At 35.0% G+C, this 13,648-nt stretch overlaps 1 protein-coding gene across 1 annotated transcript; it reads right to left on the bottom strand.

Annotated features, from left to right (window-relative positions):
- Positions 1-6,063: 6,063 nt before the first annotated feature.
- LOC123688904 (chondroadherin-like) lies at positions 6,064-10,062 on the bottom strand. The gene is made up of 2 exons (XM_045627652.1): positions 9,393-10,062; positions 6,064-7,082 (listed from the first exon to the last, which is right to left on the bottom strand). Coding segments are annotated over exons 1-2 (915 nt in total). The 5' UTR covers positions 9,395-10,062; the 3' UTR covers positions 6,064-6,169.
- Positions 10,063-13,648: the final 3,586 nt, after the last annotated feature.

Genomic DNA, 13,648 nt, shown 5'->3' with positions numbered 1-13,648 from the left:
GAACATTATTGTGTAGGTTTGAACGACCACTGAGCTGGAATGAGACTTCATCTGTCCCCAGTATTTTATTGAAGAAAATAAGTTCCTCACCGCTATCTGGAGCAACTTTTCGGCCATTACCACCCTTCTGGTGGTGAAATTTTCAAGGTTGAACTGTTTGAAGATCATTTCCATTGTCCGATTCCAAAAGTTCCATATTAGTAAAATAATCAACCAAATAGGTGGCTGAATATATGTCCATATTGAGCATAATTTGAAACCACCTGTATTACAGTAAGACATTAATTACGATAATCAAGTAAATTAATTTCGAATCATAAATTATCGAAATACCAATAAAAGGAGGTAATATAACACATTCGAAGAGAATCGTTCAGAAAAGTAAATCCGTTGGTCGATTATGGTATCTGCTGATCTAGCCTTATTGTTTCTCTTGCCGTTGGTTAGTATGGTACATTCGGCAGATGATCAGTGTGAAATTGTTCGTATCGAATTATCGAAAGAAAAAGTTGATTTCAATTGTTGCCCCGTCGAAGCCAGTGAGGAAGAGTTGAAGATACATTTCAAAGGGATAGTCTACAGATGTTTGTATGACGAAGAAGAGAGAAAAAGTACCAAGAGTGGGCTACCACGGCTACCACCACCACCACCAGCCTTGAGAATTAATAATATCATAAATACTGCTGACAAGTGCCCAGACGGTACTATGCTTAGTTGTGTCTAGAGTAGAAATGAAATTTTTTTCCTGTTTCACATGAAATCATATATAAGTATAACATATCACCATTCCAATGTTTTCAATGTTTTTTTGAATGTTTTCAAAGTTTCTGTGTAATTCAAGATTCTGTTTTGAGCGTTCGTTGACCGAACAGAGAGCTGTATCATTTCTTTACAATGTCTGTATAAAGGTGTTTCGAATATTGAGCCAGGGATGGTTTCAAACCAAAATTTATACATAAGTAAAATCTGACTGTTGACTTCTGAAATATGGAGATATAAGAAAATAACAACAGATTTTGTCCATCAACGAACTTTACCGATATATTCCGACCTTTAACTTACCCTGAAAATATCAAGTCTCTAGTATATGCCATCTCTAGAGCTATGTATTGAGTATCTTCACAGCCAGCGGTTGGAAAAACGTTAATGATTTTAACCTGGAATAGATCAAAATTCAAAAATTACAGATATTTCAAGATATTTGGACAAGATGATAACCATAATTTTTTATATTTGACATTTATATCATTTGTTCAAAATTTCCAGCGAATAGCGTTAGTATCAGTTTTCGTAAAGATCAGGATTAGCATTGGGATAGTTGACCATTTTCTTACACATATTTAGAATTATTTGTGATATTTTAAATACCCATTCGAAGTTTTTGGATTATACTATACTAAATAATTTTTTTCTTCGAAAATGCATGCTTGCTCATCAGACCGATTCGTTATTATTCTGAAAGATAATTTTCCTCAATAAATGCTGATAAGTGAGAATGATGATCGTTAACGGAAAATTGCAGCAGCTTTCCTAATTATTGGTAATGAGTTATATACAGGGATTCCCTTCGAAAATATGGACTATTTTAATAAATTAAAGAGCTTTTATACTATAAATATCATTGAATCTGTAGTTTCGAAATTATCTAAAACGGCCATAGGTATTCATCTAAACCTTGAATTTTGCCCTTCCATGAACTCCACTGGGGCCTTCGATATTCGAACCTCCTCTGAAAATTTAAGTTTCTAGGTCTTACCATTCGAAATCTTAACTGTTTATGGCCGGACAGTATGGAATTTTAATACGAATTTCCACTAAAGCATCAAGCAATAAACATTATTTGTACCAACCATACGATTAAGTATATTTAATGTCTCTGAGTAGCTTGGTGTTTTGATATATCGAAATTTTTTTGTTTTTGTTGAATTAAATATATTTTTGCTGAGTTACGAAAAATTTGTTTTATTTTCATTCGCAAATTGAAAATATTCACTTTCTACAATGTGAATTATTGTTTATTATTGTCCCTAATTTCATTTTGAACTGAGCGACACGTGGTGGTGTTCCCTCTTAAGGGCCGTTTTCTTCACATGCGAATGAATACATTTATTCCTAGAGTGCTTTATGCGTACATAAAACGTGCGCTCTAGTAATAAATTCAGTTATTTGTTTGTGAAAAAAACGGTTCTAAGTGTACATCCCTACGGACAACCAAGCCACGCTGAGGTCCCTGGAATTATACAGTCAAGGGTTTTCTATTGACATGGGAGTCAAGAAACTAACTAGAGTCAATGAAGTAACTCTATTATGGGTACCGAGTCATTGTGGTATTGAGGAAATGAAAAAGCTGATGAACTTGCAGAAAGGGCGCCAAGGCTGACACCTGTTGGTACTGAGCCCTTGTAGGTTTAGAAAATACCAATACAAAACAGCAGTCCAATAATTGGAGTGGGACAATAGGAAAACTCTCTGGAACAATACGACTGGTCTTGCTCGGGCAATTAAATTTGTGGTGCTTTCACCGACCTATACCAGAAAGCTCCTGGAGCTTCCACGAGCTGAGCTTCGGATGATGGTGCTGACAGGATACTGTCGATGCAAATACCTGTTATATCGCATGTCTAAGTCAGCAGATGAGATCTGCAGAAAGAAGAAAGGGGAAAGTCAATTCTAGATACTCACGAAGTCATAGCCAAGACTCCTAACGATGTCGTCAGTTTCGTTAACAGCATCGACGGCCTCCCTGGGTTCGTATGAATAGGTAGGGTTAAGAACAAAAGATCAATTTGGTCGCAGTTACTGGTAGGCTAACAGAGCCGTAACGACCCCGATTAAGCGAAATAACAATAATAATCCAGAAGGCTGTTTAGTGAAAAAGTATATTTTCCTACAACTGCTAACTGTTATGAGAAGTAGCGTATTCTTCATAGCTTACTGAATTTCCAAACTATGTATTGCTCATACTGTGGAAAATATTATTTCTCACGGCACTTTGCCCACACCTCGCTTGTTAGACCAATGAAATTGGGCTTTTGAGTCGTTTCTATGGAAACGCAATAAATTAGCACATTTTGATTTGAATCAAGTCCATTACTTGAATTATTGAAATTTGTGCAGTTGTGGGAAAAGTATAGTGTGCAACATGTGGAGAAAGTCCTTTTCTCGCTCGTGTGTTTGCGGCACTCGCCTTTCAGGCTAGTGAACGAACTTACACATTCGCGAGAAAAGTTGAACTTTCCCCACTTGTTGCACAATATACTATTTTTATATTGGATATTTTAAAACCACCTGTATAGAAATAATTGTGATAATTGCGATAATTAAGTATATGAACTTCGAAAAATGAATTATAGGCACCTCACTGTAGGGAGTCAAATAATATAATGCTCATAAAGATAATACTTGACAAAAAATATAAATATCGTTGAGAACCCACATTGTTCACTGAGTCAAACATTGATCGATAATGATATCTGCTGGTGTGCCCGTGTTCTTGTTGTTTTTATTGTTAAATTTTGCACATTCGGCCGAGAATCAGTGCGAATTTCTCGACATTAAATTTGCGAAGGAAAAAAATGAACTAGTTTGTTGTCCTGTCGAAGACGAAAAGGAAAGCAACACATCAGATGAAAACAAGGAGTTAACAGTGACCTTTAACGGAGTCATCTACAAATGTTTAAATAACATAGTTGCAGGAACGTTGTCTTACGAAGACGGCACACCGAAGAAGAGTAGAAATATCGTGGATGCTCCTAGCAGGTGTCCAGATGGTACAGTTCCCGATCAAAATGGAGATTGTGTCGAAAGGTTTTGATGGAAGTTCTTTCCTCTTTTTCATGGAATCTGAGGTCTCTTCTACGATTTGAATCATAGAAAATATAGTTGAGTTTACATAGTTATTCCTCTTTAATCCAATACCCTTTTTTCTTGACTCTTCCAGGTCTTGTGTCCATTCCGATTCGACTGACAGAATGGCCAGAAATGCTATCCTTTCCAAAGCCTTACTGACGTTGAAAGTCACTGATTACTGTTAAGAGATACATTGCACATCGACCTTAAGGTATATTGCCCAATCATTAGGAGCTAGTCTCGTTTGGCTTACAAGAAGTTACTTGCACGCTCCTAGAAGTTCTCGTCCAGTGAATTATTTGCATAGGCCTGTAATGGCGAGGTTTTCTGTTGAGTGTAGAAGTCACTTTGTTATAGGTGATAATTCAATAGTGACTATTTGCTTGCCCGAGAGATGGCGTCGTGGGCTGCGCATATATCGGCAAATCGAAACCGTTTCGGATATAAACGCGAATGTTCTACCGCAAAGTCACCATGCTCCGCTATGGTGATGATAGGTGTATTTGACAGGGATCACTGAGTGCCAAAGTGATGATTGATCCCGGGATGAAAAACCTCAATTCCTTGGGAGATGGCGCACCTTCAAAATTGACTAAGAATGCCACGCCAAAATTTTAACGACCATGAACTCTAGATATTTTAACAACTTAAATTCTGACACATGGGAAATTAACTATTAGAACCACCCGTACTTATCAGTTCTAGTATGATATGGATTGTTGAACTGGTTTTTTCACAAAAACTAAGTACATATTAAATTTTGTTTTAGCGAAAAATATCCATAATTTCACGTTAGAATTTATACTCTAGCATGTTTTATTTAACTATAATTCGTCTAATGATGAAAGATGAAACTTCTATATACCTACTCCGGTAAATCAACAAATAAAATAAAAAACATGGTCCCAGTACAGACTACAGAACCCTGACGGACACCGAGTTCAATTTCATATCCAGCACAAGATTATGTATTTCTCATTCTAACTATTAATTTACGATCTAACGAGTAACTGAAGCTGCGTTAGAAAAAATGGCGAAATTGCGAAAATTCCTTGCGCAATGTACTCACTTTGAGTGGGATTTCGCACTACCCAAAACAGCGCGCAATTCAGAGCGAAAAATTGCGCAACTGGGGCGAGCCCCCAAGCGAGCAGCCTTCAGTTGTAGTTTAACAATAAATATACAAACTTATTTTTTTCCTCCAGCCACGTTTTCTATAATATCAATGCTATTTTTGAGCAAGAAATGGAAGAAGAAAAATCGCTGCCCTCGAAGATGGTACAGCAAACAATTATTCTTAGGAAGAAGCAATTATAAGAAGAAGGTACAAGAATCCATTCATCCTTCGGGCAAGTCTAGAAATGACATTTGGTTTTTAGAGTTTCAGTACCTTCTTCTGTTCATATATGAATCATACACATCATCGTAATTGTGGCATAATGAACTTATTCCTGGATAGTACTGTAGATGCTCTTTGCCCAAGAGATGGGTGTTTAAGGCAGGGTCCACTGAGTTGCTATACTGATGATTCCATCAGTGGTCCCGGTATGAAAAACTGCAATTCCGCGAGAGAGAAGATGCATAACGAGTGGAAGGTGTATATGGCAGGGTCCACTGAGTTGCTATACTCATGATTCCATCAGTGGTCCCGGTATGAAAAACTGCAATCCCCCGAGAGAGGGGGTTCACCATAAACGTTGATTGAGAACACCTTGCCAAAGGACAAATCAACATCTTGATACGCACAATTCTATCATCGTTTTAGAACTTGATATATGTATTTCGTTACGCTGGTTAATAAAAGATCAATAACAGAGAGGGAAGAATCGTGTACAAAAAAAGGTTAAATATTATTTGCTAGTAAATATTAACATATCAAATGATAACTTTGTAAACATAGCATGCTTTAAGTATAACAGAGTATTGAATTTGAAGAATTTATCTCTTTTAGGTGTTACATTCGAAATGTCACTGAGTGTACTTGGAGAGAAATATATGAATTTGTGAAAATACTTAGCTCAGAGTCTGGTAATTGATAATATTTGTGATAATCATATATGCTGAGCTATAAGAATTAACATATAATTGAAGAAACGTTGTCTTGATTTTCTATAAAATATTTTTTCAATTACATCCAAGTTCTACGTATCATTTGATGGGGTTTTATTCAAACTATTGAAATGTTTAACATAGTTTCAAATAACAGAAAACATATTTGCAATCCTTTATTCATTTTTGTCTTATACGTTATTTATATTTCTTCGTTATCCGTAAATATCACATATTAATAATATCATCAGTAAAGAAAATATTTCCATCTTCATGCTTCACATTTTTCAATTTCCATCAAATCCATTCGTATCTGAAAATCGGAGCTCTCCTGCATTTTGATACTCTTTTTCTCATCGCAACTTAGAGAAGTTTTCACGAGGGACAGAACCGACAAGTTTGGAGCACTTCTTCTGATTCCTATCAAGTCTATCACCTTCAACGGGTTGAAAGAAATGTCCAAATTTCTTAGTCTTCTCAAATGGGATAGCTCCTCTCCAGAGAAGGAAGTGAGTTTGTTCCATCCAAGGTAGACATCAACTAGTTTCGGGCTCTTAAAAGCACCCACACCGATATCAACTATTTCATTCTCTACCAAGCTCAAAAACTCTAGTTGGTACAAATCTTCGAAAGCTCCTGAATCAACCACTGTTACATTCGAGAAATGAATCTTAATGGATTTTAATGACCTTGAATTGCGGAAAAAGTTTTCTGTTAATATATTTGGAATCTCTCTTTGTTTTGTCACTTCGATATGTGTGAGATTGAGAAGATTGCTGAATAAATTTTTGCTTATACCATCAACCTTCTTGTTATGACCCATTATAAATTTGCTCAGATGTTTGCAGCTTTTCAACATTTCGTTTGTTATCACAGGAAGATGGGTATTGTACGAGAATTGGAGAATTTTTAATTTTGTATTATATTTGAATGCATCATCAAGAACGGCTTCTATACTGCTATAAGCAAAGTATATCTCCTCCACTTCTGTTAGCAATGAGAAACTCTGGGAAGTAATTGCTCCTGTCAAATTCCTGAGAATGATTTTTTTCGCATACATTTCAGGGTTCCATGGTTCGTTGTTTTGTAGAATGACGTTGTGATGAACTGTTTCATTCACTTTGGTGATGAAATGAGTTGCTTGTCCACAGGCCAGCAAGGCGACGAAAAGAAATAGAACCAACCTGAAAGAAATTAGAAGAAAATCTATTTAGTTTTTGTCAGCACAAAAAAGATGATCATTAACGGAAGTAGGTATTTTAACTAAATGGGAATTTCAAAAACAGTTCAAATTTTAATTTGAGAAACACATCGTATCATATCAGATCAGATAGCTTTCTACACTTTGTACAATTTGATATGTTGCTCTATACACTGCTTACCCCTTGGTATAGTACCAAGGGGATCGTTGTATCAATATGGTAGACCTCTGCTGGACTACTGTCCTGTAGTGTTCTTTTTAAACCCATAGAACATTTCACGTCCAACGAGTTCATTGTATTCCATACCACGCAGCCCTGGCACACATATCGGAATTTTTTGCTTTTAGAACATTTAGCTTTGTTCTATGATTCTACGCTTTCTCAGGTCAGCAAAGCAAAGTGCTTTGGAGTGCTGTAATACCATACAACATCTGGTTAGAGACAACAAACTCTAAGTATATGTGGATCGTTATTTATTATACAGAACACAAGGTGTTTCCAAATTTCCAAAAATTTCTCATCTTACTTCATTTTTTGTCAATTTTTTCTACGTTCTATTATATCTATTATAGCTATTATATCATATATTAGTTATCATCATATTAGATGTTGAATAAAAATTAGTATGATTTGAAAATTGGTATATGAAGGAAAGAATAGTAAATTTCTAAATTCATGTATGACAAAATCATTTTAAAAACTTGCCAAATTCCTTCGTCATTTCCTAAAAAAGTTTTCATTAGAATGCAGGTACTAGTTTTGTATAGGTGCCTATGGTAGGTTCAAATATAAGACGGAGCAATATAAAGCGCAGAAATAGGTTGGTCTTCGACTAAGAAAAGGTAGTGTCCGTCTAGAGTCGAACAAATGATATTTCAGATAATCGTACAGTTTGTACAATTTATTAATATCTACAAATAAAATATATAAAGCATCTCAGCAGAAATATTATATTAAGTATCGAGGTCGATAAGGACATTTTACCGATTGAAGACAATAGTTTGAAAGATGAGCGCAGCGATGACTCCAATTATTGTCGGTGGTTCTTAACGTTCGAGATAATTATGGCGTTTTTCGCAAAAAAGACACACTTCTTACTCAAACTAAAAAACAAATTCCAAAAAATTAAAATAGTCTTTCGTAGCTAGATTTTCAATGCTGTGTAGGAATGTAATAGTTGGCGACTTTGATGAAAAAATTTTGCAAACTAAGGAAAGTAACGAGTTGAGACAACAAATGTTGAATTCAGCAACATTTTCTGTGAATTCAGCTACTTCTGAAGCCAGCAGCGGTATTTCTATCAGCAATTGTAATAATTGTACTTTGACTTTCAATATTAAATGAATTAAATTCAATTTGTTTGTGAATTATTTCATTATTTCAATGAATATTTAGTCAATCACTTACTGTTCTGTTTATCTTAGCAACCAATGAAAATAATCAACCAATCTAGTAACAAACGCGATAACTATCAAAAGTCGTTCTATCTTGCAAAATATTTATTTACACATAAGTAGGGTCGCACACCGGAGCAATATGCAACTAGCAACGGGCAATGGCCTTATTATTGACAGTAAGTATTTCACATTCTTTTGTATGGCAACTCGTACACTTATTATACTACGTATTTGCAGAATCGAAAATGGAAAAGGTTTTTAAAAAAAAAATTTACTGCAGAAATTTAAAAAAAAAATTGAGTCATCGTAGCCACCATTTTTTTCATAACAATCCCATCAACTCATGAACCTCTGAGTTTTTATTCAAGATATGGCATATTTCGGAAATCGACATCAAATGATGCAATAATATACTGGGTGTGCCATTTGAAATAAGGAAACAGTAGTCTGTTTTCGGTATAACCGGAAGTGGTAGAGATCTGAAAATATTTTATGAAGAAAGATCAATGTCTCAAACATGCAAATTTTCAGCTCAAATTTATGATTAGTATTCCATAAACGTCTAATAGGTATGAATGAACCAGCACTAAAAGCTCCTTACAACAGCTTTACTGCAATTTTTATTTGACATATGATACCTACTAGGAATTTAATATAATTCCCAATAAAAAAATTTAAATTTTCACAGAAATCTCTAAATTCAGATTATGGGAACCTAAATTGCTTCAATTGCATGTTATTAACTAGAGAGATTCTTGTGGAAATTTAGAAGAATATTGTATTAAATACAGCCGGTTATTGCATTACCAAACTCAATATGTGTACATATTCATATACACAGACACAAAGGAATATTTTCAACGAGGGGATTATAAAATATAAAATTTTTACTTACATTTCTTTTCACTGTTCACATTCACAATTCGGTGTAAGTAAACAAAGAAGAGTTGTCTTGAATAAGATATAGTCTCTCCAGTATATCACAAGGTTACAGTTCAATTCTAATAAGTTATCATCTGTGCAATAAACTTGTTTGGTTATATTTCCAGGAATAACCCATTCGTCAGAGTTGATACCTATTAATAAATTCTGCTAGAGAGTGAACGTTACCCTAATTAGATATCTACATAAACTAATCGACAAAACCATAAATGAAAAGAATTCAAAATACCATCTTTACGAATCTTTATAATTGGCAATTGAAAGTTTGTTCGTATATATACAAACTAATTTTTAAGGAGCGTTCTCTCTCAGATGATTTTGGTTTTGATCCCGGAAACACTCCGATGGAATCACCAGTATTGCACTCAGTGTTCCCTGCCCTATACACCTTCCATATAAATAGCAGAGCGTGGTGAATTTTCCGTAAAACGGTTAGGCTTATGTCTCTAAGAGTGCCGATTTTCCGAGAATTGAGTAGCCATCTTTCGAGTTAGCAAAGAACCATTAATACAATCTCAATCCGAGTATACAGCTGACAAACGTTGCCTATTCGTTCGCTATTGGCATTGCTATACCCATATGAACAGTTGTAACTCATTCGCCGAAAGTGGCCTGACACATCTGACCGAATGAAAGGTAGCAAACATTTTCAACTTTCGTCGCGTTTTCATCATTTTGTGAAGAGCGCAAGACTGAAATATATTTTGAACTCGAGTACATTGCAGCGGTCGCTAACATTCCTGTTTCGTATTTTCTCTTGATCATTTTATTTTTACAGAGAATTATTGGAAAACGGTCACCAAAGTCTTACTCATTCGCGCAATCATAAAAATGGCGCTAAAGTATGTCTATATCCCGGACTTTAAGAAAGAACAACTGAAGTGAAATGAAAAATGTATAGCGTATTCCTGAGGTGAAGGAATGGACCGTATGGTTTTGAACAAACATACTACAGATCTTAAGTACATCTTATTACATTCACTTTTTCTCTGACCGAGATGTAGAAATAGTATATCCAGTCACTTGGATGGAGCCAGAATGTTTTGATTATATAGGGGTTGTCAAAATTTCCAGCAATTCATTAGGAGTCAGGGTATTTACTACCTAACAGAACTTTCAAATATACCCTAGTATTCTATCGACTCGTCTCTGGAAACAGAATGTGTAGATTTGTTTGTTTCTATTATCTAATATAGCCTACATTTCACCACATGCCGATTTGGTTACTTTCATTGGCTGCAGCCCACTTCTTCATAATCTTTCTAATGATACGCATAGACCAGTGCGGTCCGTAGGTGGATTAATAAAAAAATAATAAAACGAGCATTTTACCCAGATTTTTTCTTTTTAGTAGGATTAAGTATATCTAAACTCACTTGAATAGACCAGAATATTTCTAATATTCGAGAGTTTTCCAATTCACAAGAAATTGATCAAGAAGCAGGACCAGCTGGCAATTTATTGTCTTACTAGTCCTCTTGAATAGATCCCAGTAAACTAGTTGATCGTCATATGAAATAGTATCTGTCGATTGCTCGATTTGGTCACTTTCATTGCCCGATATAATAGGAGTGCCTTCAAGTGGCAATTTGATCGCTGTTATTGGTGGGAGTAGTGCTCATGTTCCTCATCTTATCATTATAAATGGGTTCTTGAGAGTCGTTAAAGAAAATTTCATCAAACACCGAAGAAGGATTCTATAGTCATCGAGAAAATGAGAGAGGTTTTTAATGATTTCGACGATTATGTTTGGCAAAATTCTGCGACACACGTTCTTGAGAATTGAACATGAATATTTTAAGATCAAATATATTCTTCTAGTTACTTTCAAAGTCGGTAGGGATACGTCAAGTTCTGGAGAAAACGATTTCGCATCCTAAAGACCCTCATACCACAGAAAAAAAGATTTTTGGTAGACTACGAGAAATACTAGGTGGGATTAACCAATAAAATATCCACTACATTTTTCGATAAATTTTATCAATGTTATTACTAGTTTGCCTCACCTTCATACAAAACATATCCAAGATCATTGTGAGCTTATGATTTCATGTAAAGATCATGTCATCATAATTGATAATGTTCCTTGCTAGTATATTATAGGTCGAAAATATAGAATAACTAAATTGTAACACAGTAGAATAATAAAGTAGCATTAATGTGTCAAAAGAGCTATTCACATCGCAAACTATCTGAATGAATCGACATCAGAATTCAATACAATCAATATTATTTTCAAATATAGGGTTTTAAATCGAGCGCCCATGGTGTGACTTCCAATGAAAACTGGACAAGCGTTTTTACAGAGTCGTCCAGGGCCCCCGCAACCGCGCGTTCAACGCGTGCACCGCACGCGGGCGCCACTCTTAAGGGGCGCCAAAATCTCTTATAGACCGCATGAAAATCCGAAAGACCAAAGATTTTTGAAAAAGATTTTTTTTATTTTTTCAACAATTTTAAACGTGCTAAGACATCTTTTACACATCCAAACAAGTTCCCGAACGTCACAATCCCTATAAAATAACCTCGGCCACAGATTGCAATTATACGATTCTTTTCGAGTAAACAAATCATAAATAATCATCCCTTTGTCGGTACGTGATTTCTTTATGGACCACCTTGCACCGGACGGCGGGCACCATTTCTTCGATCATCACTAAAACGCATATGGTACACATAAACAATCATAAATACCGAAGCGATAGCTTTTAGCCAGGGGAAACTTTCGCCACCATCTGTAGGAAAAATACTACATGTTACAGAGAATTTCTGAAACTACCAAAATCTGCTTGCTATGCTATAACAGCAGAAACCTATCCAAAGAATAGTTATTTTGTTTCGAAACGTTTAGGGGTTGAGGTCAAGACGCAAAAAATTAAAATACTCAGATAATTGGAAAAATTTGTATTTTGTGTAATTATGGTTTGTTTTACTGTTTCTTGTTGTGATTAAATTAAATTTTATGAAATGGTAAGTACCTATCCACATACAGTATTAGCATTTCTATTAGTCTATACAATTCGATATTTTTTTTTTTCTGTTTAAAATGGTGCACATCCTAAATTAGCCCATACCTATATACTATAATATTATTTTTCGGCAACCGTCCGGGAAGTGCTCACTTCCCGGACGCTTTTTCTCTGAGAAAGTAGCATTTCCCGGCCTAGTCCGGAAAGTACGTACTTCCCGGACTAGGCCGGAAAAGAATCATAGAATCCATAGCAACCGAGATAACGGCTGACAGTTCATATGAAATTAGTTGTCAAAAATTTGCATGTTTTTTTATCGCAATCGCAATAAAATATGGAAAGCAGCAGCGATAGTGTTATTTTACATGGTTGCCGAAAAAATATTGTACGCAACACGCCCGAAAATGGTTTTTTTGGACTCACAGACTTCCAGGACTCGCTTACGCTCGTCCTGGAATTTTGTCTATTCGTCCGAAAAAAACCCTATTTTCCGGACTTGTTACGTAAATTACTATTTTATTTGCTTCAAATAGGGAAGTATTGTTTGTAATTGTGAAAAAATTGAATCGACTTTGATATTTTGAATTTGTTTCCTGGGGCCACCATCATATTATATTTCACCTTTGCCAAAAATTAATTATTATAACAGGAACAGGGTATGTGCTTCAGATCGGTCTTAACTTATTATTATTATTAATATTAACTCCATTTAGGTTTAAAGGCTCGGATTTAAGGTTTAAATTCATAAAAATGAAAACATACGGGTTATTCTCAAAGGGATGGCGCAAAGTAAATCATGGGTGAATGTCCTTACCAATTTTGGATCAAGTTTTCCTTAAATTCTAGGAGCCATACAAGAGAAAACGACCTTCTGATGCAAAATTTCGAGAGCAAAAAAAAGCTAGACTTCAACAAAGGGAGAAGATGGCTGGGAGTATGGAATAATATTTTATAATTATTAATAATAATATTAATATTTTAATATAATATTATGAATAATTTAATGAAGAATAAAGCTCAGGTTTTGAAAACTCTGCAGTTTCATTACAAAATTAAAATAAAATGCGGTTTTGATCGAATGCTTGAATAAAATAATGAAACATTTAAAAAATGTATTTTGCAACAACTGACAGCATAAAGTTCTTAAGGCATTCAATAAAGGTTGCTGATAGTTTTTTTAACCCTTCTACAAATAAATTCCTAACAAAAACTCACACATTTTTTGCCGATTATCCTGCGA

The sequence above is a fragment of the Harmonia axyridis genome, chromosome 1 (assembly GCF_914767665.1).
Source record: "Harmonia axyridis chromosome 1, icHarAxyr1.1, whole genome shotgun sequence".
NCBI classification, from domain to species: domain Eukaryota; kingdom Metazoa; phylum Arthropoda; class Insecta; order Coleoptera; family Coccinellidae; genus Harmonia; species Harmonia axyridis.
The sequence above is the reverse complement of the archived record's forward strand: the minus strand, read 5'-3'. Positions and strand labels throughout refer to the sequence as shown.